We start from the raw sequence: 27,176 nt of genomic DNA on the forward strand, positions 1-27,176 counted from the left end.
GAGCAGCGGTGATGGAGCCTGATGGAGCCTTGGCCAGCCCCACGGGGGTCTCTGCGGCCGAAACGGCCCACCAGAGCTGTCTCACGTCAGGCTGAAAAGGCCTCATCTTTACACTCACCAGTCATCGGATATGGGCTGCCCTTGGGGGGGTGAGACCTGGGCAAGCTGGCCTCAGCTGGGGCGTCCCTGACGGGCTGACAGCTGGGGCCGCGTCTCCACAGAGCGGCGGCCGCTGGGACACTCCTTCCTGTGCGCACTTCTCCCCTTCGAGTTCCTTACACGCGGGATCCAAACCGTTCCTAGCACCTGACTCAGGGAGCTTCACCCTCTCCTTGTCCCTGCTTCCCCACAAAATAGTCTCAAGTAACTCACTATCCCCAAATTACTTACACCCCAGGTAACACCACTCCCCCAACACAAAACAGCTCGAAGGCTAGTGCTGTGAGGTAGGTGGTTTTTCCCAAGCGGGACTTGTAAGGCAGTTTACAGCCCCGATTTCGTCTTCACCGAGCCCCAGACCCACGGATACACAGCGCGGGGCAGTGCAAGGGGGTGTCGCAGCCAGCTCAGCATCGTGTGCTCCAGTCTGAACTCACCGACCTGCTACATTGGCTTTAGCATGTTTCCATCTAGCCACCGATCCTTATATCTTTATTGTGGTAAAGTACACATAACAATATAATTCTGACCATTTGGAAGTGTACAAGTCAATGCATTTACAGTGCTGTGTACCCATCACTGTTGTCCATACCCATCACCTTTCCAACATTTCCTACCTGAACTCGGGACCCATTGACAACATGTCTCCCTGCCCCCCACCTTGTAACCTCTGTTCTGCTTTGTGTGTCTGTGAAGGTGTCTGTTCTAGGTACCTCCTATGAGTGGAATCACACAACGCTTGTCCTCTGTGTCTGGCTCATTTCACTGAACATAATGTTTTCAAGGTCCGTCCACGCTGTCATCAAACTTTTATACTTCTTCTGCCTAGAATATAATCCATCCCGTTTTTCCACCCAGAAATCTCTACTTGTCCTTCAAAATCCAAGTTAAACGCTGCGTCTGTGAGGCCCTTTCGTACTCTGTTGGGTAATTTGTTGCTCCTTTCTCTGTTTTCCCAAAGTGCGTGGTTTCTACCTCTGGTTCCAGTCTTACTGCAATGTACTGCAACAACTTGCTTACTTGCCTGCCGTTGTTCATTAGATTGGCTTCTGCTTGGACTGGACATTTTTTGCACAATAAATTTAAAAAAAAAAAAAAAGAGTAGGCTGGTGGGAGAGGCCTGAAGGTGGAGTCAGAATTCTGGGTTCCGGGACCCACTGCACACTGAGGGCAGCCTAGGGCACGTCACTTCGCCTCTCCGAACTCCTTCAGCATCCTGGACGCACTGAGGACTGAGTGCGACAGTCGACGTGGACACGCTCTCTACAGCACAGTCGGGAGGCCTGTGAAAGATCAGTTCTGCTCGTCCCCACTCCCGTCTCATTGCAGGTGAACTAGCACTTCTACAAGGGGTTCCCAGTTCTGTGAATTATTCCTTTAAGAGTAAATCACAGTCTGGCGTGTGGCTCAGTGGACTGAGCATCCTCCCATGGACTGAGAGGTCCTGGTTCGATTCCCCATTGGGGCACATGCCCGAGTTGCAGGCTCAATGACCAGTAGAGGGCATGCAGGAGAATCGATGTTTCTCTCTCACATCGATGTTTCTATCTTTCCCTTCCTCTCGTTCTCAAAAAAAAAAAAAAAAATACATCACAGATATTGGGGATGTAATTTTGGAGAAGATGATTCATTTGAGTTATTTTTACACTGGTTTGCTTGTACAAGGGGTTGGAAATGTGAGGATTCGGAGTTTGGGCAATAAAAGAGAAGTTTGTAATCATCAGTGTAGTCCAATGGTGGGTGCTTTGTCTCGGGGTAGTAAGTTCCCCGTCACTGGAGGTGTACAAGCAGAGGCTGGTAACCTTGCTTGTCAGGGAGGCTGTACAGAGAGATTCTGACCTGGACTAAGGAGGAAGAGAGGGCAAACTAGCCGACTCCTGAGGCTCCTTCCCATTCTGGATGACTGTACCACTAAAATGCACATGTAAGCCATACTGGGAGATGGACCAGGGCTTTTGTGTTGTATTCAGGGGATGAAGTATAAGGGTGGGCTTTCTCTTTCTAAGGAAGGTGGCAGATTTTATGTAAGATCACACACAGTAAAAACCTGGCATTGCTGCTGCGTGAGTCCAGCTGAAGCTGAGATTTTATTTTGAAATAGGAAAGTAAACTGTAACTAGCTTGATGGAAGTAAATAGGATTTATATTTATATAGAACCTCCAAAGTGCTTCAGCTTTTCGCCCTGAGGAAGGGAGAAATGACAGCCATCCCCCGCGGGCCGGGGCCCAGAGCGGCGGCAGGGCGGGGTTCATGGAGGCTGACACGATGTGGCCGGAGCAGCCGTCTGACTGCTGTGGACACAGCCAGGGACACAGCGTGGGCCTCACACTACGCCGAGCGCTTCTGTGGCCCCAGCTCGACTGCAAATCACGTTTAAAACATTTCTTCACGGTATTTCTGAGAACACTGCTTGTGTTTAAACACTGCCCCTTCACGGGCCAAAGCTGCGGCTTAATGTTGTTATTGCTCACAGCAAACCCATTTCGAGTCTCTGAAAATGACTTTGCGGTGTTTTCCTGTTGCCCGTCTCCCCTCAAGTGTGCGGCCTGTGGCCTGCTCCCCGCAGCCCTGGGTCCCAGCCAGCCCTGCCCAGGGGACAGAGGGGAGGGGAGTCAGAGCACAGTGTCAGCACGGGAGGGCTTCCCAGATTCCACCTAATGTAAACCTTTGCCCCCCTTATCAATGCCGGAGCTGAGGTACGAGGGTGGGGAAGCAACTCAAAGCAAAACTAAGCTAGGACACAAGTTGTAAAAGCCTCGGATTTGGATTCCCTGGAAGCCGCACGTGAAACCAGGTGCACGTTCATGATGGCAGGGAACACCAGCAGGAGAGGGGGTGCGAGGCGGGGGGGGGGGCGGCAGCTCTCGGGATGTGGGGTGAACAGGTTTGCTCGGGCAGCTGGGGCTCAGCCCCTGGGAATCTCTGGAGATGGTTTAGAACAAGCACTGAGCTGTCCCGCCCGATGGGCAGGCACCAGCTGTGCTCATCCACCAACCCCTGTTTGTCCTTGTTTGAGGCGGCTCCGAGCTGAACTCCCAACACTTCCAGACCGTTCACTGCAGGGGGCCAGGAGTCCTCCACAGCCCAGGAGGCCTCGGGGAGAGTTGCCAACAAACAGGATTGGTGAGTGCCTGGGGGGGGGGGGGTGGGGGGGGACACGGTGGGGCAGCGATGACCTCGGCTACCCTGGTCAGAGGCTCATACTCTCCTGTCCCTGGTCATAAAGTTCACTGCCTTAGAGGTGAGAGGCTAACACAACATGATTTATAAGGGGAAATTAAATGTAGAGGGTTGGTATCTGAAAATGAGTAAATATCCCTATTTCGTAGGAACCCCGTGTGCACTTTAGTGCACCCTGTTTCTCTACCTTGTATGACTTCTAGAAAACTCTATTCATCCTCCAAAGCCCAGCTCCAATATGAACTTCCTGATTCCTCAGGAAAATTAGTGGCTCCCTGACCCCCTTTGCTCTGCCGGCTGTAAAGGTCAGGACTGTGAGTGTCCGGCCCTATGCCCTCGCCTGCTCCTTCCTCGTGGTGGTAATGACAGCTACTGTCTACTGCATGCTTTAATTATGTGTCTGGACATTTAATCCTCTCAACTACATGAAGTAGCTACAATTACCATCTCCATTGTGTAGAATGGAAACAGAGAGAGGTTAAGCCACTTTGTCAATATCATAAAGTCAGCAAGTGGCAGAGCTAAGATTTGGTTCTAAAAGTTCCGGTTTCCAAGTCCCTGCTCTTCACCACCACAGAGAACAGCCTCCCTTTGGCTGGGGTAAAGCAGGGGGCCGAAGGACTGAACCCTGGGGGTACTGCCAGCAGGGCCTCACGCCAGGCTAGGAAACATCAGCTGTAGGGAACCTTGAACAGCTGGATGACACAAGATTTACATTTTACAAAGGTCACTCTCACCATAGGGCACCTGGTGAATTGAAAGAGGAGAGACTGAGAACAGAGATAACAGTCAAGACACTGGTGCAACAATCCAGGTAAGAGAAGAGTAAGTCCTAGTTTGGCAGAGAACCTCGTCCCTGAGCAAACCCTGGCTGACCCCCCAGCCACCACAACGGTCACTCCCCAGCATGACAAGGCTGCCACTCACAGATTCACCTGGCCAAGGGGCACCGGCGGGCTCCCTGAGCAAACCCTGGCTGACCCCCCAGCCACCACAACGGTCACTCCCCAGCATGACAAGGCTGCCCTGCACAGATTCACCTGGCCAAGGGGCACCGGCGGGCTCCCAGTGAGGAGTCATGTGCACCGAGAAGGAAGGGTGCCTTTGCTCCCTCGCACAGACGACAGAGGGGTCGACCAGCCAGCGCCCTCCCCATATGACCCTCCAATTTAGGGACTTCAAATTAATTTTGCTTCCTGACTGTGTCATGATTTCCCCCTGGGTTTTAAACATTCAGTTTCCTCTACTAAGAACGCTCTTTCACGCATTCATTAATGCGTTCTTTTGTTTATTCAGACATATTTCTTAGCACCCAACATGTGGCAGGTACTGATCTGGGTCATGGAGACTCAGTGAGGGAGCTTATAGTCTAGGGGACAAGATAAATATTAATGAAATAAGTATACAGATGTGGTATTCTGACCCTTTCTTTGAAGGCAAATTCAGGGGACCATGAGATGAATGTTGGGTGCGGGAACTCATCTGCCCTGGGACGCAGGCGGCTGTCACCAGGAGGTCAGGAGAACAATATGCTTTCCTCAGGGTGCAGTCGGCTTTTACGCTCAGATGTGAGGAGTAAGTAGGAATAAAAGGGGCAAAGAGGGTAGGGAAGGAGAGTGGCCAACCTCGCTGAGTCCTACTGTGTTTAACAGCGTGCTCATGAATTCTGGGGTTGAAGGAGATGGGTCTGGACACCGGAGGAGACTTGACACAACCAGGGGAGTGGGAGACTGGGGAGGGCCCTGGGGAGAGGTGAGAGGCTCTGCAGGGGGAGCGGATGGGGACCCGCACAGGCGCCAGGCGCCAGCGCCTGAGGAGACCCGTGGGGATTCTCATGGTGGGCTGCAGAGGAGCTCTTGAAAACAGGGCTGTTCAATATTTAATTCTAACTTGTGCTTCTGTGGTCTAAGGTCCTCCCCTTCTCAAACGTGCAGTATAAATGGTCCCACACAAAGACTTGTGGTTTGGGGGAAATCAGGAGAAAGCTGAGTTCCCCGGAAAGGTCAGTAGGGAGCAAAGAGAACACAGCCTTCGAGGTGACACAGACAAGGTCAGATGGTCAGTGGACACAAATCTGGAGGCAGTAGCGACAGGAGGTATTCGTAGAATAGGCTGTATTTAAACTTCGAAGAACTAGAATTGTATTTGTATTTAATTGGGAGGATTGATTAGAACAGGTGATGGTCAAGGCAGCATTAAAAAGATCCGATGGAACCAGGGCAGCCTAGAGGGGGAGACAGATGAAGGATTTGCACCTGTGTCTGGCAGGGGGCCAGGGCTGTGGTTTCACTGTAGACCCTGAGACTCAGTGTGTCAACTCTGGCTGGAGGAGATGCGCCCCCATCAGCTGGCTCCCCAGGTCACAAGCCAGCCAGCCTCAGAGCACAGCCTACCATGACCTTGGAGAATTATGAATTCAACATTTATCGAACACCTGTTACTTTCTGGGTACAAAGTCACTTGGGATTTGGTCCTTGACCTCTGCCCTTAGAGGACTCAGTCTAGCTGGGGGACAAACTCAGAGAACAGTGATCAAAGCTGCCACAGAAGCAAGACCAGAGGGTGTGGGAGCAGGGTGGGGCCTCGACCCAGGCTGGGGCATCCGGCAGCTTCTTGGAGGAGGGACAGCTAAGCAAGGTCATGGTGGTGTGCAGGGTAGGCAGCTCTGGCAGGAAGGGGAGGGGGCAGGCCCAGCCACGCGGGCTGTCCTGCTGGCCCTCTGCAGGGCTTACGTTAAGCACAAAGCAGCCTGTCTCCATCCCTCTTGTTTTCATGTCTCTCCAACCGGACTCTCAGGTCCTCAAGGCCATGGAGATGTGCTCACGTTTGGATGTGAGAGCAGGAAGAGACCGACCTGAGTAGTGACCAGGAGAGTCCCTCATCCCTAGACCAGTGCGCCCTGCCCCACGCACCACCTGCCACCGTGCTTGCACTCCACGGGTCGCTCGCCCCTCTGGGTCTGACAGCCCGTGTGGAGCTGCCGATGGGAGTGTGAGGTCCTGGGCAGGTGCCAGAAATAGATGATGGGGACTGGGGACTGGAGACGGGGAAGGAGAAGGGGCGAAGAAAGGATGCGGGTGAGCAGAGCTGCACGTGGATTCCTGCAACTTGTTTGCTATTCCTTTTCTTATATCCTCCGCTTTTTAACCTCAAGACACGTGTTGAGTAAATGCTCCTGAGTAGACTCACCAACAAGGTGAAAACATCATTTTTGAGGTAGGACTTTAAGGCAATGTCGTGGGAAGAGAGCTGGAGTCGGGAGACCAGTGTGAATCCTGCTGGGCGGCCCTGGGCAGACGCAGCGCTGTCTCTGGGCGTCCGTCCCACCACCAGTCAGCGTGCAGCTGGCCCAGGGCTGCCAGGCACTCTTCGGTCTCTGCCTCTGGGTCTCCAGTCTGGACAGCAAGGTGGAGGAAAGCGTGTCTGTGACCAGCCAGGCTGGGGCTGTGTTTCGTCTCTCCGCTGAAGCCAGGTCCGCAGTCACGCGAAATAACCCCAGAGGAACACATTGATGGCCAGCAGGAGGATGGCATTGACGTTGCAGACGCTTCTCCAGAGAGGCTCCTCCTCGATGCTGGTCAGCTTCTGCTCCTGCGCGGCCTTCTCTGCCGGGCTCAGGGCCCGCTCCGGGGCCCCGGAGAGCCCACAGAACCAGCCCCAGAGCAGCCTTCCCCAGGATCTGCGTGGGGCTGAGGGACAAAAGCCAGAGCGGGGAGGGAAGCAGGAGGCAAGAGCAGGGCAAGGTCAAAAAGGAGAGAGATGAGAGCAGGGGAAGGAGAGATGGTGAGAAACCAAAGAAATGGATGAGATGCAGGGGGAGGAGGGTGCATGGAATGAACTTAGCCCTTTCTACAAGCCACAGACTGAGTGCTGAGCTGGGACTCCACTGAGCTCTGACCCAGGCCCCAGCACCCAGACACTGAGCAGAAGCATCTAGCGGTGCAGAGTGCATGGTGTGCTAAGGGGTAAGGATCGTGCTATTCAGCCCAGTTCAGATCACAGGCCCCGCATGGGGATGCGGTGGAGCGTCTCACCCAGGGAGGACGCAGCGGGGAACCAGCCAGACTACGTGATGCTCTGGGAAGGGCCCTGGGCTGGAAGCCATCACCTGACTGCGGCCACATGCAAATCACTCAGGGTCTCTGAGCCCAGGGTCTTTCCCTCCCAGCTAAACCCGTGGGGCAGGCCCTGTTCTGCGGTGATTCTGTCCACAAAGAGAGTGCAGGTCTGAGCGCACTTCCACTTCGGAGCTGCAGTGCGGAGCCCTGGGGAGAGGCCCCAGCAGCGTTCTGACCACCAAGGCTGCCAGACACGGGCCCTGGTTAGATTAACAGTAGATCAAAATAAAATTCAAATAAAAGACCTTTCACTGAGGTTGAATACAACCCACTGGAAACGCTTTATTATCTCAATGGCTTTGGAACTTGGTATTTGGTGAGTCCAATGTGACTATAGTCTCAGGGATGCAAGACCCAGATGCCATCTAGTCTGGCGCCCTCACTAGGCAGAGGAGGGACAAGGCTCGTGGAAAGGCAGGACGTGCTGGGTCCCAGGCCAGCGGGCAGCCTGAAGCAGGCGATGCAGTCAGCTCTCCGAGCCCTAGGCTGCACCCCTCCCTTCCCCAGCCCCCCCCCCCCAGCACTCCCTTTTCAGTCACTTAGGTACGGTTGGCCGGGGATGACTCAACAAACCTAAACAGTCTACAACCAGGGATGAATATGCTTCTTTCAGATCTACTCTACTGTCCTTAAATTTGTTTTCTAACTTCATTTTTTAGGACTCACAGGTACATTGACATGTTGCTTTTTAGCCTGAGAACAACCCAGATGAGGCTTCATCTACCTGCAGCCTTTTGACAGGTGGGTGCTTGCTCCCCATTCCCCGTGTTCCCCGGGCAGGGGGAGGGGCTGTCCCACAGGATAGCAGGTGCCTCTCCCTGCCCTTTCCCTCCTCCTGGTGGGACGGGAGGGATTTCTCTCACTGAACTTGCCCGACTCAGTACTTCCTTGGTCTTTCTTAGGGGTGAGCCACCCATCGGGAGCAGCCATTTCTCTGCTTCTCCAGAGACAGGCTCTGCCCTCAACGTGGGGGCCACCAGGTAGGACTCCCCATGGCCAGGTAAGGAGCCAGCCAGGAGAGATGACCTGTGCCCTCCTTCCCTCCGGAGGTGCCTTGGCAGCTTCTTCCCTTCCTCTCCTGTGAAGACCTGGGCTCTCAGATGGCTTCTTCCACGCCATACGTTTTCTAGGACCTGGACCTGGTCCTTGTGATAGTGGGACCAGAAGCAGTTTTGAGACCCCGGCTCGAAAAAGAGGTCCGAGTTACACTTTGCAAAGCAAAACTGGGGCAACTGACCAGACTAGGGCTGGGACTGGGGCTGTGTAGGTGCTTTTCTAAAGTGAGCCTTGGGGCCTTATAAAAGATTACATTCCCCTTTGCGAACAGTTGTGTATACACATATAGAGAGTGGACCGCTGACTTCTACCTGTGCAGGTTGGTCACGAAGCTTGGGTCTTAGGTTTTGGTGGAGCTCACGGTCTGGAGCTTGTGATGTCATTACCTCTAGGCTGGTGGCTGTTTCTCTGGAGTCAGGGCCCTAAGCAAAGCTGAAGGGCTTAAGAGAGGTGGGGGGGTCTCAAGCAGGAAGCACAGGACCCCTAGAACCTGGCCAAGAGGCCGGGCTGAGAGGCGGAGCTGCCAGCCGTGTGGCCCAGCAGCTGGGCTTTGGTTAACTCGCTGTGCTGTGAACTTGCTGGATTGTTAGGAGTCTGTCACTCCAGGGGCTGGGAATGGAGCTGAGACACTTTCCAAGGCCCTGGTGGAGCTCTTGCCAACCCAATGGGAGAAGGCAGCCTCTGAAGGCACCCCGCCTGCACCCCGACTGCACCCCGACTCCACCCGAGGCAGGAAGTTCATTTAGGACTTAAATTGCATTAAGTTTTTAACTCACAATAACAAGAGAAATTGATTTAGGGCTTTAAGTTGCAAACTGACTTGGCGTTTTGACATTAAATTTTCCTTGGGAACTTTACACTTTGGGAAATCTCTGTCACTAAATGAGAATACCTTAACACGGGTACTTAACCACCCTGCAGGAAGGGTGTAAGTGCATTACCTCTAAAACAGCTACATTGTGTCTGTGTCAGTTTCCGACTTCAGACACTGTGTGGTCTCGGAGTGCAGTGAACTCGCTGTTATTCTAACACGTCGGGACCCTCCGGGGGCAGTGCTCACGGGGCCCATCACCGCTCAGGGAGCAGACCCGGGAATGGTGGAACCTCGTGAACACAGCACTGGGTGGACACGTGTCTGCTCTCTTGCTGAGAAGGATGACCATGCGTGTGTGACTCCAGGCAGGTTATTAAGCGCGGTGGGCAATAAATAATAAAATGTGTGTTTTTTGTGGGGGAGGGGGGGCTGTTTCTTTGTCATACCTGATGTTTCCTTCCATGTGGATGGAACTCAATTAGTGTAACACCCTTTGATGTTCTGGCCTAAGACCCCTGCACCGGGAAGAGGTGAAGGGACCCTCTGTTGGAGGCCGGGAAGGATGCAGGGCACGCTCGGCCCGCGCTCACAGCCAAGGTGGCTGATGGCTTCCCCTGTCTAGTGCTGGGTTCGTATCCGCAAGCACACCTCCCCATGGGTAGAAACCAGGTCTTCCCACCCACACGTTGCCAGCAGTGAGGGCAATCTTCTGGCTCCCATCTGCCTTATTGTTTCTTATTCCTCAGATAGTTTAATGACCACGTGGGAAGGGAGGAAGGATGTTCTTTGTACTCCTACAGGGTCCCCATCCCCAGTGACCCAGTGGGGATTTTGGGGACCTGTGACCTAGTCCCCACCACTCCTCTGTGATACAGACCCCGGCACCCCTCGGCCTACCTCCGTGCTGCTCCGGGCCCTGGCTGGCGTTCTCGGCCCCTCGGCCCCCTGCAGGCTGTGGCCCAGATGGCATCTCCAGGGCCCCTGGCGTGTCCTCGTGGGCTTCCTTCTCCAGCGCGGAGTGGGGCTGGTTCCGCGTCCACCACGTCAGGCGAGCGAGCTGGAGGAAGAGAGAGCGTTGTCTTGACTCAGTGACCCCTGGAGGGAGGTCGTGCTGTAGAGAAAGTGGGGCCCATCCTGGGAGGCCCTCAGAACAGTGAGGGGTGCCAGGAACAAGCACAGGGCTGGGAGGCGGGGGTCTGGCTTAGCCTGACCTCCACGTCCTTGGAAAACCTGCACCCCCTGAGCACACGCCAGGGGCTGGGAAACACCGACCTGCAGCTCACTGACCGGAGAAAAAGGAGGCTGGACAGGGAGGCAGGCGCCCAGGACAGGGGCTTCCCAGCGCAGGCTCGGAGTTCATTTGTTGTTTAAAAAAGAGCAGTGGCGAGCACTGCAGACTGTAGGAACCGGGAAGAGCCTCTGAGTCTGGGATTTAGGAGGATCCCGCAGATGAACTGAAGGGACCCAGCCTGGAGGCTGCGGCAGAGGTGAAGCAGGAAGTGAAGCAGCCCGCGAGCCTGCGCCACAGAGGAGCCGCCTGTGGGCCGGGAGCTGCCCGCCTGGTGACTGACAGCTGGGCCCGGGCACAGGAGTGGAACGTGGCCTCAGGCTCCTGCCACGTGCTGGGCAGTGCTGCCCCGCACAGAGGAGAGGGCAGGAGAAGGATTGACTTCTTGAGGGGGAGAGAGAGGAAGGAGGGAGGGAGGGAGACACGGCTCACACACAGACACCTGTGATGATGAGCTCGGAGAGTCTGTGGGACCTCCACGTGGAGACGTCCTGGTGACAAGAAGCAAACCCGTGGACCTGGACGGCCCTGATGGCTTTCCTGCTTCCCCCTTTTGGTGGCTCGGGAGAGGAGAACATGGCAGGTTCTCCCTGATCTCCTTGACCACGCGCCCACCCGAGCGCCTTTCCAACAAGGCTCTTTCCTGGCCAGGCAGTGCTTCCTTAGGTAGTGGACGGGGTCCCCTGCCCTGCCTCCACCTTCCCACAGATCCGTGCAGCCGTGCAGCCCTTCCCTTCCCTCTGGGCCTCCTGTGGGCCAGGGAGCCCAGCTCACCGGGCTGCAAGCATCTCTGGGAACCTCCACTCCACACTTACGTGTGAGTCACCAGCAGCCTGGTGGTCTCTCTCTGTCATGAGGAGGCATTTGGATTTGGGGTTGAATCTTTGGAGAGGGGTTTTGGCTGGAGATAAAGAACTGAGTTTTACCCTGGCTGGTTCCACTCAGTGGTTAGAGTATTGGCCTGCAGACGGAAGGGTCTCAGGTTCAATTCCCGGTCAAGGACACATACCTGGATGGCATGTTCGATCCCCGGCCCTGGTCGGGGTCATGCGGAAGGCAACCAATCGGTTTCTCTCTCTCTCTTTCTCCCTCCCTTGCTTCCACTCTGTTAAAAAAAAAAAAAAAAGTGGGGGGGATATCCTCAGGGGAGGATTAACAACAATAACAAAAAATTGAGTTTCATTTTTATGTAGAAGGTTGTTGAATTCGTGGCCGTGGACAGGCAGCTCAGGGACAGTGCAGGAGAAGAGGTGTGGACCACAGGAGGGTCTAAGGAACAATGATACTTATGGGACAGAAGGCAGAAGAACGCGGGAGGGAGTGTGTCATGCAGGTGGATAGAAGAGTCTTCGGCTGCAGGGGGTAGTCAGTGGTTCCTGATTCTCCTCGGAATTCACTTCAGAGGAGGAAGGGGCCGTGGATTTCAGCAAGGAGAAGGTTACTGGGGATCGTGGTGAGAGCGATGTCCTGGGAAGTGGAACAGCAGCCAGGCCGTAGTGGTTGAGAAGCAGGTGCGAGGTGGGGCGTGGAGCCCGGGAATGGCCATCTTTGCAAACATTTGTTTTCGAGACAGGGAGGGAGGAAGCATTAACTAGAAGAGAACAGGATCCAAGAGGGATATTTACTTGGGAAACACTCAGTGGACCCCACACAATGGAGAAAGTGGAAGACTGAAGCAGTGGGGGGTGATCCACTGGGTGAGCCACTGGGTGATCCACTGGAGACGGCGGCCTCTCTCGGCTCACCTGTGAACAACCTGTCTGTAGGAATTAGTGATGCCAAGGGTATAAAGTCAACACACCACACAGGTAAGGGTGTCAATACTGATTTCCACTCAGGGTTTCAGGGGCCGGCTTCTGGCCCGGGCTCTCTTATGGGCTCAATGGTGTCCCCCTCCCAAGGGCATGTGTTGAGGTCCTAACCTCCAGTACCTCAGAATGTGCCTGTATTTAGAGGGAGGGTCCTTGAAGAAGTAATTAAGGTTGCGTGAGGTGTTTAGAGTGGCCCTGGTCCAGTGTGACTGGATTATAAGAGGTCAGGACACACACAGGCATGGGGAAGACCCCGCAGAAGGGAAGGAGGCCTCCCAGCACAGCCCCGTACCCCACGTCCCAGGCTCCCAGGCTCCAGAGCTGCCAGAATGAATTCCTGTTGTTCAAGCAGCCCGGTCTGGTACCTTGTCGTGGCAGCCGGAGCAAACACCTCTTTTTTTCTCTAAACTTAAGAAATGGGATTTCGAAGGACTGGGCCTCATGTCCCAGGATGGTAGACATTCAGCACGAGAGAGGTGAGGACTCCCAGCTGAGCTCCTGCTCTGGAGGACCGTTCTTCTCCCAGACATTTTCTTGACTGCACACCAACCCCTGCTCATTCTTCCAGGTCCAGCTCCAAGTGACCGTGTCAGGGACCCCTCCTGGCCCAGGGGCGACTGCCTCTCTGGCTCCGCCTCCCTTTGAGACTGGCCCTTCCGCACTCTCCCCTGGTAGAGTGACCTTCTCTGTGGATGTCTGTTCCTGCCACATGCCTCCTGGGGGCTTTCCCCTTTGCAACCCCGCACAGGGCCTGGCACATAGTAGGTGCTCACTGGGTAATTTTCCAGTTGAATGAATGACTTCAGTTGGGAATGAATAAGCCAGGGAGCTCCCTGCCCCGGGACACCTGTGTGGCAGTGGTGAGACCATTACCCAATGGAGTGAAACTCGGGGGTGGGGATGTGGGGGTGCTGGGGGGCTCAGCATGAGCACTCCACTTGCCTTTTCCTCGGGGATGGGGGTTGTACAGAGGCTGACAGTGACGATGACCATGGCGGTGAGGCCGCAGAGGACGAGGGCAAAGTAGAGGTAGTGGAAGTCCTTGAGCACGGCCGGCCTCCGGTCCTCCTCCCCGCAGGCCGGGGCTGGGAACGAGAACTCCAGGCCCATGCGCAGGAGCCCCACCGCGAGGCCGCACATGAGGCCCCAGAAAGCTCCCTGTGGGCAGAGGGCAGACCAGGCAGGGTGAGACCCGGGTGGCAGGCCCTGGGGCACGGAGCCATCTGCCCCAAATCCCCCGCTCACTGGTTGGTTACTGTTTGCAAGCCCGTCGGAGTGAATTCCCCACTAATGCCCAGGCTCTGACTTCACGTAAAGGCAGGCAGAGCGGGAAACTGGGAACAGCTCGGGCTCCAGAGCCAGGTGGACCAGGATCTGGACCCGGCTCCGTTCCAGAGGAACTGACGCAGTGGTTCAAGCTCGCTGACAATGACGGGGGGAAAGATTAAGTACTGAGTACAGATGCTTAACAGCCAACGGGAATGGGCTATGATTTTGTAATAAGCAGAGAACACCAGGGCCCGTTCCCAACTTTCTGTCACGATAAGTTGGAGATCAGTGTAGACATCTCCCTTTTGCTGCTTCTATTTTTCCGTCTTTTGCCTTTTTTTTTTTAACGAAAGCAAGCTCTGGCACCTGCCGTGTCTTCTTCACAGCGCTGCTCAACCCTAACCTGCACCTGTTTCCTTGTCACACGACTTGTGTTTTTAAAACTGAGATACGAATCCCGATTTCAAAACTTCTGGGATGAGCAGGCACATCCAGACTTCAGCTGGGTTTGCTGTGCATGCTCTCGGCAGGGAGCTCAGCCGGCAGCGTGGGAGCCGGCTCCTCCGATCTCCTTGGCAACGGCCTTCAGCTCCCTCATGGCTCCTGCGGAGTCCTGCCCACGACGCCCCGCCCCTTACCTCCCGACAGTAGAGCCAGCGGATTTGGGCCTTTTCTAGACTGTTCTGGGGAGTAACCAGGGTTATAGTCCTCCTACCTCAAGCTCCCCCCAGGCTTCTGTTAGATTTCAGTGCAGTTTCACGAATGAAACATGTATAAGCATCTCTGCAAGTTCACACTTCATTTCGTCGTCATTATTTTTTCCTACATATAAAACCTTATAGTGTCAGAGATGAAGCAGAACCTGGTGATCTTCTCGTCTGTCTTGACCTTTCACACACTATTCCTCGTATCTGAAATACTCTTCCTCCTCCCACTGATCCTTCATGTCTCAGCTCAAATGTGTCTTCCTCCAGGAAGGCTTCCCTGACTCCCTCCCAGGTGTCCCATTGGTTAGGTGTTCCTCTTCTTTACTCTCCTAGCAGCCACTATTCTTTCTTTTTATTGCTTATTGAATTATCTTTCCTCCCAGCTGGCCCAGGGATGGCAGACCTCTATGAACCTTGTAAACATGGCATCGCAGAACCTTCATAATAAGATTGATAAACGTCTGTCGAGTGAATGAATGACTCTAGATCTGCTGCTATGGATGGGGAGGGGAGCAGCGGTTCGCCCAAGGTCACAGGGAGAAGAGTTGTGGCCAGACCCGCTCTCCCAAGCCCGTGTAGGCTGCTGTACTCACAGGCTCTGTGACCCTCCTGCTGAAGATGGCCAGCAGGAAGAGGGCGGTGACGGGCGGGGCCAGGTAGCTGGTGATGGACTGGATGTAGTCGAAGAGCTGGCCGCTGTTGGAGCTTTGGATGATGGGGATCCAGAGGATGCTGACGGCGACCAGGAGCACCACAAACACCCTGCCGGAGGGCACGGGTGCTGTGAGGAGCTCTCAGGGTGGCAGGGTGTGGGGTGCGGTGAGGGTGATGCTGGGAGCCAGGAAGGGAGGGCAAGGGGGATGCATGGTCGCGGAATCAGAGAATGTTAGGAGACCGGAATCCCAAATGCTAAGATTTCAGAAATAAAGACTCCCAAAATCCCGGAATATCAGAATCCTAGAATCTAAGCAACCAAGGATTTTCGCATTGGATGTCCCCGAGGTCAGGTAGCCCAGCTGATCTTCAGAAAGGAATACACACCTTCACCCCACCACCCCTCAGTAAATGGCCTTGGTCCTCGGGGGCCTTTCCTTCTCTCGTCCACCTGAACCCGTGCCGGGCAGCTCCTTTCCCAAGAGGGCTCCAAACCCAGGACTTCTCCCTTCTCTGGGCTTCTCCAGCTCTAAGCCTCTCTCCCTGATGTTGCCCTTTAGCTCAGAGAAGAAACTCTACCTTCATATTCTGACTCCCCTTCAACTGATCCTGGCTCAGGCCCAAGTTCCCCTAATGCTGTCTCTGTATGATTTTGCAGGTGTGTGACTTTCCTTGGATGTGCTGGGTGCAACAATACAAAAGACCAGCAGATGGCATCAAAACTCTACTGGTTGAGGAAGTCGGTGTCTACAACCTGGCCCTTTAGTGTGAAGTATCAAGACAGTCTTTTAGAAATGTCTCTACACACCTGTCTTCTCCTCTCCTTTCCCCTATGTTCTCTCTCCAGGCCCCACTAAAGCAGCAGCTACCCAAGTGGCCTCCCTGCTGCTCACCCTCGCCTCATCGCACAGTCCAGCCTGCACTCAGAGCCCCGTGCAGAGGGTCGGGTGCCTGTGAGCGGCAGTGGGAATCTATTAGGCGGCCGGGCGCAGAAAGCATCGTGGTGGAAGGATCAGGGAAATAAAAAAAGCAAGTTATCTAAACTCAAGTACCATCTACCCACAGGGGAGAATGAACTCGGTAGTCCAGAAACCTCATATAATAGAGCCTTAAGTTATGAAGCAACAGTTTCAGAAAGGGTCCCCGAACCCTGTGCAAACCACAAACCCCAAGCCTAGGAAGAAAGAGAAAAATTAGCCACCAAGTTATACTCTGAAAAGCATAAAACTGATACCAACAAGGTACAAGGTAAAGTGCAAACCCTTCGGCCTGGTGTTCTGGGCTCTGCATGCTTTGGAGACAGACTCCCTACAAGCATCTTCGGGGATGCGGGTCCCTCCCTGCTGGCCTGTCTGCCGTCCTCTCAGGGCAGGGCCATACCAGTCACCCTGTGTGCCCGGCTCGGAGGTTTGATGTGAGGGGTCCTCCCAGGGTGAGATGATGGAGTGTCCTGGGATGACAGCTGGTCGAAGGACCCCGGGGTGAGCAGCTTGCCAGCTCCCTCCCACTTACACAGTTCACCTTTCCCTGCTTAAATGCTTTGCTAGTGTCTCTCATTTACCCTTTTGGTCTATTTCAAGAGAAAGTTGAACAGGGAGGGAAGAGATTTTTCTCCTTATTCTGGAGGGACAGGGGTGGTCATTGCTGGGGAGGGACTCACCTGAGGCCATGGAGGAAGCTGGCCCTAGAAGCAGGAGCTCGGACCGCCAGTCCAGGGCCCAGACCCGCCACACCTCCCCAGGGCAACCCGAACGGGGAGGAGCGGGGAGGGGTCTCCCAGGAAGGGCGCTCAGGACGACGGCCAGCCCACCTGCCCACCACCATCAGCTCCTGCTCTGTGGCCTTCTTGCGGAAGCGCTGCCAGACGTCAATGGCGAACAGGGTGCTGCTGCTGTTGAAGATGGAGGTGAGCGAGCTCATGAGGGCGGCCATGATCACGGCGATCATCAGGCCCCGCAGACCTGGGGAGAGACGGGGTCTCCGTGGACAACTGGCCGTTAAGTCTCTGCCAGGAGCCAGGGAGGCCGGGGTGGAAATGGGAGGGGGAAGGTGCTGGAGGAGGTTCCCCACCACGCGGATAGGGAATCTGGAGCAGAGGCTGTCCTGGCTGCTCTGCCTCCGCTGGCCCTGTGGCCCTGGGTGAGTCACCTGCCCTCCCTGAGCCGTGCCCTGAGGGGTGTGAGACCAGGTGACCTCGCCGGTTCTCTGCGACCCTGACATCTCGTGAGTGGTCACAGGTGGGAAGGTGGCTGATCGTCAATGAAAGGTTTTCGGGCCCTGGCCGGTTTGGCTCAGCGGTTGGAGCATCGGCCTGCGGACTGGAGAGTCCTGGGTTCGGTTCCCGCTAAGGGCACGTACCTCAGTTGCCGTTTGTCCCCAGCCTCAGTTGAGGTCGTGTGGGTGGCAACCAGTCGATGGGTCTCTCTCACATTGATGTTTCTCTCTCTCTCTCCCTCCCTCTCTCTCTGAAGATAAATGCGAAAATGACCTCGGATGAGGATTTAAAAAAATGGTTTTCGGTGTTTTCCTTTCTCATTGACGTTCCGGGAGACAAAGCCTGGCCTGGGGAGCAGGGAGCCCAGGTGTGTTTCTGGTTCTGCCGGGAACCAGCCGTGTGATCTTTGAACTGTGTGAGTCCTTCCTTTTGGGGCCAGATTTTCCTCCTGCAGCAAGAGCAGACGGGCCCGTGGATCCCTGAAGTCTCTGACCCTAATGACCAAGCCTCCAGAAAAATGACTGTCACCCCTCAGAGGGGACACCCACCTGGCCCCACCTCCATGCGCTTCCTGTCCCCAGCCCAAATCTTTAGCCACCTCCTGCACACGTGTCTCCCTGGAAGACTCGAGGTGTCCCACACCTAGGCCAGCATCTTCCTCCGGAGCCTCTGTTCCTCCCTCTGGTCAATAATACCTTTCTGGTCTCCACACCAGATGCTCAGAGGAGTCCAGACCCTCCCCTGCCCCCGCCCACCTCCCCTGTGGCGGCTCTGTCATCGCTGGGCCCTCCTCTCATCTCCACTTTGATTTCTTCTATTCATTTGATTTCTTCTTATTCTACCTGGGCAGGGGGATAACTCAACTCACCGACTTCCCTTCGTAAACCTGCCTTCCTTCCAGTGTCCGCAATCTCATCAGCATCGTAAACCTACGACCTGGGGCCCTCTTTGGCTCCCTCTGTCTTTCTCATCTCTCAAATGCAACCAATCATTAAGTCCTGTCAATTCTACCGTGTAAATATCTTCTAAACCTCTTTCTCCATCTCTAAAGACACTGGCCTGGCCACGCCACCAGCACCACTCAGCAGGACCGCTGCAAACCCGTCTCCCACCCCTGCCTCCCGTAAGCTGAGCCCCAGGCAGAGCGGTTCCCCCAAGCACAACTGATCGCGGACACAGGCCTGAACCCCTAGCGACCTCACTGCCTCTGAGTCAAGGCCACGCTGCGGAACGAGGTGTGGCCACCACCTCTCCACGAGGGTGGGCTTCAGTGCCCAGGCATGTGAGCCCACCAGGCCGCCTCCAGTCAGACTCCACGCTCGCTCCCTGGCCCCGGCCTTTGCAGGCACAGCCCTCCCCCCGGGGTGACATTGCCCACGCCCTCCAGCTTTGTCTGCCTAGCATGCTCCTCGGCTCTGCCCCACTCCTCCCCTCAGAGACCTTCCCCAGCACGCCCAACGGGCCAGCTGCCTCCTTAGGGCCCCTCAGCCCCCTGTGTCCCCACACTGGTCACTCTGCACTGTGGCCTCGGCCAGCCTGAGCACCCTGGAGACTGCGTGGAGCCCGAGAGTAGATGCTCGCCCTTCATCCCTGCACCTCCAGGACCAGGCCGCAGAGCAGCTCGACAGAGGCCTGTGTGCGTGTGCGTGTGCGTGTGTGTGTGTGTGTGTGTGTGTGTGTGCTGGGGGGGTGCGTGTTTTTATTTCCTCTTCCTGTCCGTGTCCATCCTAACTCAACCCCGCCTGGGCCGTGGGGATTGGGGGCAGTGGGGATGGGGAGCGACAGGTGGTGCGTAGGAAACAGGACTCACCAGTGGGCATGAGAGCGATGACCAGCTTGGGGTAGGCGATGTTGGAACATCCCACGCGGGCCCCGCAGATCCGTTGGCAGACGTCAGGGTCCACGCAGCCCACCTCGTCTGCTGAGGAAGCGAAGGCCATTAGAGCGAATCTTCTGGGCCTTCTCGGGGTGGCCCAGCGTCTGCTCTCTGAGCCCTCGGGGAAGTGTCCACTGGTGACTCGCAGGGGCCCGAGGCCCGGCAGGCGGCTGCCTGGGTGCTACGATGTGACCCTCGCTGGTACATCTCCCTACCGCACACTGCCCTGTGAGGCCGCTTCAGGCCGTATATCCTAACAAAAGGCAAATATCCCTGGGAGGCACCAAAACGCCTTGCCTGGCCTGTCCCTGACAAAGGCAAGGCAGGATTTAAGGTGACATTCAGATACAAGCTTTTCCACTGGACAGGTGCTGTGTGCTTGGCCCACAAAGGCTGACATGGAACTCTGTCCTCAGTAAGCCCTGCGCGGCCCCGGACTGCACCAGCCCGCACCCCCAGCAGGGCCCGCTCTTGCCTGGGTACAGGGCCCTGCTGATCATGCCAGGCATGACGATGAAGAACATGGGCAGGATCTTCAGGTAGCCCCCCAGCACGGAGCCGCCCTTGGCATGGGACAGACTCTTGGCGGAGAGAGACCTCTGCACAATGACCTGAAAGGCAGTGGAGGCGGACACTTGGGCCGGGCCAGGCTCAGCTCAGCCACAGGGCTCTGGTGTGCTCACGGCTGTGTCCCCGCAGTGGCCCCAGAGCAAGTCCCAGCCTTCTGCACATCCGGATGCCCAGTTTCCTGCAGGGAGTCCCCCTCATGGTGGGGGGGCCGAGCCTCACGGGGGCATCACCTGATCTGTGCACCAGCACCAGGTAGCCAGCACCGTGAGCCCGAAAATGAGGCCTGGCCAAGGGATGTCCCCGGTCACAGGGCTCCGAAGCATGTGGAAGGCATCAGGCCGGGGCAGGTGGCAGGTGGTGTTGGGGACAGTGGCATTAGGGATGGCCTGCATGTACCGCTGCTCCAGGCCTGGGTACCAGCCCACCTCCTTAAAGCCTGTGGGGAGACACAGCAGCCAGTGAAACAGCCCTGAGGCCCCACGGGGCCTGTCCCATGCCCCCGCCCCCTCCAGCTCCGTCCCCGTGGAGTCCCTGGGCTCCCCTGCCCCCACCAGGAGGGGGACATGGCTCTGTGCTCTAGGAGCTCTGACCAGACCACGGAGGCGACAGGCAAAAGTAGGTGAGAGAAATTTAGGGGCAAGTTGGGGTGTATTCAGTTCTCTTCCTTACCCAGAAACATGAGGACCAGGGCTCCCCCCACCATGATGACCGTCTGCAGAGCGTCCGTGTAGATCACGGCCGTGAGGCCCCCTGGGGACCCAAGGAGAGGGCTCATCAGTCAGCACCACCAGGGCTTCCTCTCTGGGTGCCCGCCCTGGGCATGGCCACCCTGGGGAGACCAGAGAAGACATGGAGGCCTCTTAGCAGGTGGACTCCGCCTCCTGCCTCCTCTGCACTGCTCCCCTCTATCACTGTGGGAGCTGTTAGCTCGCCAGGAGTACCCCGCACCCCGCCTGAATGCCCACTCAGATCCCCGTCCTCCCAGGACACTTAGCCACGTGCTCTGCCCTGAGCCTGCCCTCAGCTCGCCCGGGCTGGTGCAGTACTCGGAGGAGGCAGAGGAAGGTGGCTTTGTGGTTTCTATCTGAAGCAGCCCACAGTGACTCTAGTCCAAGTGACGGTCCCTGATCCCGCCCCTGCTCCCTGAGGGAGGACAATCCTCTCAGTATCTCTCAGGGTCTCTCCCTCCCTCCCTTTCTCGGGCTGGCTGATTCTTCCGTTTCCGCCCTATATGTCTCCCCTTACTCGGTTACACTGTCTCCATCTTCTCTCTGCACTTCCCTTTGATCCTATATCTCTGTCTCTATCTTCGGCTCTTCCTTTTCTCGCTCTCTCCCAGGGGCAGTTTTCTCTCTGCCTCTCCTCTGGACGCCTCTCTCCCCCAGCCCTTCCTGCTGTGTCTCTGCCGCCAAAGCTCCCCTCTCCACCTCTCCTGTCCCCAGGTCTCCGCTCCCAGCCCTGTACCTACCGTGACCTTCCCTCGGCCCTACCTGTGATGGTGTAGACGGCTGTCACCACCAGCAAGATCACCGTGGAGAGGTAAAGGTTCCAGCCCAGGGCCATCTGGATGAAGAGGGCTCCAGAGAAGATGTCAGTCTGCAGAGACCCGACCAGGAGGTCACCTTCCTGCTCAGCAGCACCAGCTGCCGTCAGCCCTCATCACGTGACAAGGCCAGGCCTTGAGTGCCCTGCTGAGGGGCATGGGTGGGATGGGCAGGTGCTGAGCAGCCGCAGAGAGTGTAAGGCAGAGAAGCACCGCATGAAACTCGGACACTGAGGCAGGGAGACCTGGCGCTGACGGAGCCTGTTGTCGGGAAGGGCGCGGGAGGAGTGAAGCGGGAGACTGAGGAAGTAAAGCAGGTCGCTGGGGTCGAAGAAGAGACCGCTTGGGAGGGGCCAGGGTCCCAGGGGTCCGAGCGCTCCCTGACAGAGCAGAGCCCATCAGTAGCCCGAGGCGCCCGAGCTGACTGCCTGGCAGGCTCTGCACGCCCCGCGCTGGGCTGTGAGAGACGGTGGGGTCGCATCTGTGCCCAGGCCGACTTAGATGGCTGACAAGCAGTGGAGGCACAAGGTGGGGACCTGGCAGCCGAATGAGTCAGTGCCCTCAGTGCACGCCCTGCGGCCCCATGACCGCGTTCTGAGCCCGTTACAGGGCTACAGCCGGGGCAGCAGCAGGAGACCGGGACAGGTCATAGGTCCCCAGCATCAGCTCCGGTCCCAGAGCAGGCCCTCTGTGCGCGCCATGTGACGGTTTCTTTCAAAGTTTAGGTTGATCGAGAAAGAATAAAGGCCTTTTTAACCGAACCATTCTTGGCAATTAATGCATAGTACTGAATGAAGAATCAGTGGATGGAAAGGTGAATGAATGAACTCTAGATAATGAGGTCTCTGAATAGGGGGACTGTCATTCACCCACAGAACATTTATCATCCATCTCCAATTACCCACTGCTGAGGGAGAGTGTGCATTGAAGGTACGTGGATTCGTTCTTCCTTCCTCCCTCCTTCCTTCCTTCTGTCCGGCCAGCCAGCCCACAACAAGCCATGCCCTAGACTCAGCATTTGCAGAGACGAGACGGCCGCCCTGGGGTGGGTGCTCACCGAAATCTTGGTGAAGATGTAGAGGATGAGAGACAGCACAGACATGTACACCTGGATCCTCTGGCCCCCAAACCGCTTCTTCAGGTACTGCGGCATGGTGACCACTCCGGCTGCGATGTACACGGGGACGAAGATCCAGCCGAGGGCCAGAAGCAGCCAGGTTGCCTGGGAGAGTGGAGAGCAAAAGGTGTCCACGTCCTGGAAGCAAACGGAGGGGTGGTCCCCTACCGAGAGGTGGTGCCGCAGAGGACAGCCCTGAGCAGGGAGGGAAGGGACCTGGGACCCTGTCTCCGTCCTGTGTGACCTCTGATGGTCCCTCTGTCTCCTCCAGGCCTGTTTCTGTATCTGTAAAGTGGGTTCTCCATTCACCGTGCAGCCTCCCCAAGCACATCTGAGGTTCCTCGCAGGGCTAAGGCCAGGGAGGGGGTGGGTGGGCTCAGACCCTCAGCCAGCTTCCTTACATTCCACTCGAAGCCACCCACAGCAAGGCCTCCGGCGGCCCCTGTCCCAGCCAGGCCAATGAACAGTCCGCTGCCCACGTTGCTGGACATCAGAGATGCTCCGATCTGCAAGGCACAGGCGGGGTCAAGGATCAGGGGTCAGTTTTAATGAGTCAACCTGGAGTCGCCGTGAGCTTCAGGTGCTGGATGAAGCAGGGAGAGCAGGACCTGGACCCAGGAATCTGAGACCAGAGGAAGAGAGGAAGTGGGCGGGGGACACAGAGAGAGGTCTGACATCCGTCCGGTACCACTGTCTGCCAGGCACTGTGCCGGGCATTTCATGTGTGCGAATACCCTGTTCTCCACAGGATTTGGAGGGATGAGTGTTCATCTTTCCGATCACAAAGGAAGAATTAATGTTAGGAGAAATAAAGACACTGGCTCCAAGCCACCCAGAAGGGAAGCCGTGGGGAGCCGGGCCCACGTGGGGAGGCGGAAGCACCGGTCTGGACGTAGATCTGAGGGCCCCCAGAGTGGATGTGGACCCGGAGGAGGGGGAGAAAGCAGCAGCCCAATGGCGAGCCTGAGTCACAGAGGCCTCAGGACTGCCCCCTGGAGGTTGTCGGGGACTTGACATCTCGATTCGCTCGGTGCGCTGCTCTTCGGTAGTACATGGATGTGTCGCCTTCCTGAGAACGTCTTCGCTGACCACACCTCCATGTCTGCAGGTCGGAGGCGTCCTGCAAGCCTCGTAGCCCCTCTGCGCCTCCAGTTCAGCAGTGGCCGTTGCCCCTGAGTCTGTCCGCCAGCCCAGCTCGGGTTCTCTGGGACACGAACGTCCTGGACCGTCCCTGTGGGTCCCGCCTGCGCCCGTGAGAAGGCGCCCAGTGGGTGCCTGTCCGAGGTGTCGTTAGCAAGATGGCTCAGGTGGTCGGTGCCTTGGGACAGCAGAGGAGCCCAGAGCCAGGAAACCCACCTGGGGGGCTGTGCCCTTGGTCCAGGTGGGAGAAGGGGAGACAGGGAGTTGGATGTGGAAGAAGGGGAGGGAGGGAGGTCAACTCACCGGCCACCAGCTCATGGACCTCCCCGCCAGGAAATAGCCACCGATGGTCCCTCGGCTTGCACGGATGGACGACTGGGAAGGAGGTGGCCAGCGGTGAGCGTTTCCCGAGATTCCCCCAACCTCTGCCCTCACCCGGATTCCCCATCGTGGACACGGGTGAGGACGGAGGCAGGCTTCCCATCTTTATTCTACATGTCATGGGGTGGTCACCTCTCTCTCAGCCTCGCTGCTTGTGTCCCGGAGCTGGCCTGATGGACAAAGGAGCCAGCGGAGGTACACAGCCCGGGGATGCCGGGGCTGCGGGGCGGGGGTTCCCGTCACCGTGCCGTGTTCTCTCCCCTTCCTGCACCCGAGCTCGGTTCAGCACCTGAGCTGGTGTCTGTCTCAGGCCCCAGGAGCTGCAGGGAGACCCACCTGTCCCCTCCTCCCTGGGGCTGCACCTCTGACAGTAGGACTTGGGCCCCAGGCAGAGATGTGAGGTTTGGGGGCTTCTCCTCCCTGGCCTGACCTTAGACCAGGCCGCCTAGGCCCATCCAGGACCCTGAACCAACCCCAGTCCAGCACCAGAGGGTGGGCAGTTAGCAGCCTGTTCGGGGGCTGCTCTGAGGAAGAGGAGTGGGGAGAGGCAGGCCTCTCTCTGGGAGGCGGGGTGAGGGCAGTGGGGAGGGAAGGGCACACTAAAGCCCTTATTGAGGTGCCGAAGCCAACAGGTCTCCGACCGGCCTGGAGACCGGAGCCCTTCCGGAAGGAGAGGGAGGGAGAGGGAAACCGAAAGAAGCTTCTCTGGCCCGAGGAAAAGTAATGAGTCACTGGACCTGGATCGGGGTGTGCGGGGCCTGGGCTGGGTAAGCCTGTCCTTGAACTGCCCAGTGTCACCCCTAGTCTTCAGGAAGCCAGAGGAGCAGAAAGAATTCATTTCGAGACGAGGAAACCCAGGCCCCAGAGGGGTCTTGCCCTTGCCACAGCCCAGGGAGCGGCCGGCTGGGCCTCCAGCCACCTGCCTTGCAGCAGAGGCGAAAGGTGCTGGCGCGTCTCCAGCGCTTCCGCGACAATAGTGCCATTTAGCGCCGCCGGCTGTGTGCCGGGCACTGTGCCACACTTAACTGCGGCAGGTGGCAGGCGGGTCCTGGCCACGCCACAGCGTGAGCCTTCTCCTCACTGACCAGATGAGAGACTGAGGCTCCGAGAAGCTTCACATGTCCCCAGGGCCATGCGGCCCTCACTGCTGAGGTTGGGGTCTGAACTCAGGGCGTGTGGCCCACACAACCCCCTGGCCTGAGGCTTTGGTGCACATGGAGATCAGAAGGACCTGGGGGTCCGCCTGGCTGCCTTCCGGTGAACACAGGAGGCCTGGCTCGTTTAGGAAGCACTGCTCCGAGCCAAGATGCTAACTAGCCGAGAGCGGCGTAGGCCAGGAGTCAAGCATCCTCAGAGTTGGGGATCTCGGCACAGTGAAGGGGGAAGGAATGGGGTTCGGGGTGGCCAGGGATGGGTGGAGCCAAAGGCAGCAGGTGCGTAGAGACAGGCAGTCAGGAGATGGGCTCAGGTGTGGCCTGCCTCCGGCTCCCTGTGTGACATCAGGCAAGTCACACCCCTCTCTGGGCTTCAGTCTGCCCGTCTATGAAAGGAGGGTGGTGAGGCCCTCCTTCTGCCCGCCTCTGTCCCCAGCTCCTCCGCCAGCTAGAGATGAGAGTGTGGCTCTGCCTCCCCTGCCAGCCCCGACACCCAGGACTACTCACCCAGACCCCCACGCCCACGACGAAGACAAAGTAGACGACCAGGACCCCGATGTCGTAGGCGTGCAGGCTGACTCCGGGGCCCACTGCTGAGCGTGGCGCTGGTGCAGTCCTGACCCCATCTCCAGGCCCCATCGCTGCCAGCTCCCCGCTCCTCTGGGAGCCGCTCACCACCAGGCTGGACTTTGAGGCGCTCCTGGCTTCGTTCCTTTCCTTTAATGATTAAACAACCCTGGGCCATCAGCCGCTAGAAAGCTCTGGGCCCCACGCAGAGGTGTGACTGGGGGCTTGTAAAGTCCTGGTCACCCTTTTCCCCTAACTGCCACCCTCATGCTCTGCAGGACTCTCCCCTTCTCCCTGCCCCCACCACACACAAACACACACACACTCACACACTCACACATTCACATGCACACTCACCACACATTCACATACACTCACTCTCACACGTGCACACACACTCACATTCACATACACTCACACTCACACATTCACATACACTCACTCTCACACATGCACACACACATTCTTACACACGCACATGCACTCACACACTCTCTCACACACATTCACACATGCTCACACTCGCGTGCACACACTCACACGCACACTCACTCTCTCACACGTGCACACACACTCTCACATGCACACTCACACGTGCACACACACTATCACACGCACACACTTTTACACATGCACATTCACACACTCACACACTTTCGCACATGCACACACACTCTCACATGCACACTCATGCACACACACACACTCACACACACTCACCACTCATGGGAAGGGGAGGGGGAAGAGGAGGAGGAAAGGAGCAGTCTTGGAATCCTGTAGTTAGGACAACCTTCAGAAGTCAAGGTGTTCAAGCTCTTGCTTGCTTGGAGGGGGACTGAGGCCCAGGGAGGGAAAGAACACACAAGGCAGTAGAGAAGAACTGAGCCTCCATCCAGGCGTTTTGGTCGTCACTTCTAGCAGCCTTCCTTCCGCCCAGGGGGAGGAGACCGAGGGGAGGGAGCCTGCTGTCCCCCTTGCAAAGCATCCACCCCTCTCATGCTCCTGCCTCCAAGCCGCCCAGGTGTCATCTTCCCTTTGGTGACAGTGTAGACACTGAAGCCCGGGAAGAGACGTTTATTCCAAGCCACAGAGTGGGGCCAGGATTCTCCTTCTCGGTCCACACTCCTGCCTGTGCTCTGACAAACAAGGGCTCCTGAAAAGATCCCAGAGCCCCCTGCACCCAGGAGAGGGTCTGCCCTGCGACCCAGCGGCCTGCTCCCTAGTCCCCGCTGCGCATCTCAGTGACCAGCAGGGTGATCATAGGCTAGTAGCCAAGTGACTCTGAGCTTGGTGTCCTCTGTCCGCATGGCCTGGCCACCTCTCAGTGCCAGGGAGTGACTTCCTCCTACAAGGAAGGACCCACCCTGCCCTCAGGTTCTACTGCCCACCTACCCTGACCCCACCCCGTCCTCACAGATGCCTGAGGCTGAGCCCCACCCCTGCAGTGTCCTCATCCTAAACCAGCAGGTCTGGGCCCATAGCAGCCAGGCCCGTGTGTTCACGAACCAGGCATTTAGCATCCAGATCCCAGAAAGTGCCAGGAAGGAGCAGAAAAG

General features: G+C 57.0%; 1 protein-coding gene across 1 annotated transcript; it reads right to left on the bottom strand.

Moving 5' to 3' along the window:
* Positions 1–6,820: 6,820 nt before the first annotated feature.
* On the bottom strand, positions 6,821–25,714 carry SLC5A9 (solute carrier family 5 member 9). The gene is made up of 14 exons (XM_036256458.1): positions 25,561–25,714; positions 23,822–23,893; positions 22,780–22,884; positions 22,319–22,483; positions 21,209–21,314; positions 20,388–20,468; positions 19,949–20,154; positions 19,624–19,759; positions 19,083–19,190; positions 16,868–17,018; positions 14,997–15,165; positions 13,370–13,585; positions 10,226–10,385; positions 6,821–7,029 (listed from the first exon to the last, which is right to left on the bottom strand). Exons 1-14 carry the CDS (start codon positions 25,690–25,692, stop codon positions 6,821–6,823), a joined length of 2,016 nt encoding a protein of 671 aa, XP_036112351.1. The 5' UTR covers positions 25,693–25,714.
* Positions 25,715–27,176: the final 1,462 nt, after the last annotated feature.

This window comes from Molossus molossus, unplaced genomic scaffold (assembly GCF_014108415.1).
Source record: "Molossus molossus isolate mMolMol1 unplaced genomic scaffold, mMolMol1.p scaffold_m16_p_12, whole genome shotgun sequence".
Classification (NCBI taxonomy): Eukaryota; Metazoa; Chordata; class Mammalia; order Chiroptera; family Molossidae; genus Molossus; species Molossus molossus.

What these genes read in the sequence shown, in the direction of transcription:
- SLC5A9 (XM_036256458.1), bottom strand. Translation starts at nt 25,692, where the DNA reads ATGGGGCCTGGAGATGGGGTCAGGACTGCACCAGCGCCACGCTCAGCA. An exon ending in GGTCCATGAGCTGGTGGCCG is followed by an intron (nt 22,885 to 23,821) that starts GTGAGTTGACCT and finishes TGTGCCTTGCAG; the next exon opens with ATCGGAGCATCTCTGATGTC. An exon ending in GGTGCTGGTGCACAGATCAG is followed by an intron (nt 19,760 to 19,948) that starts GTGATGCCCCCG and finishes ACTGCCTTTCAG; the next exon opens with GTCATTGTGCAGAGGTCTCT.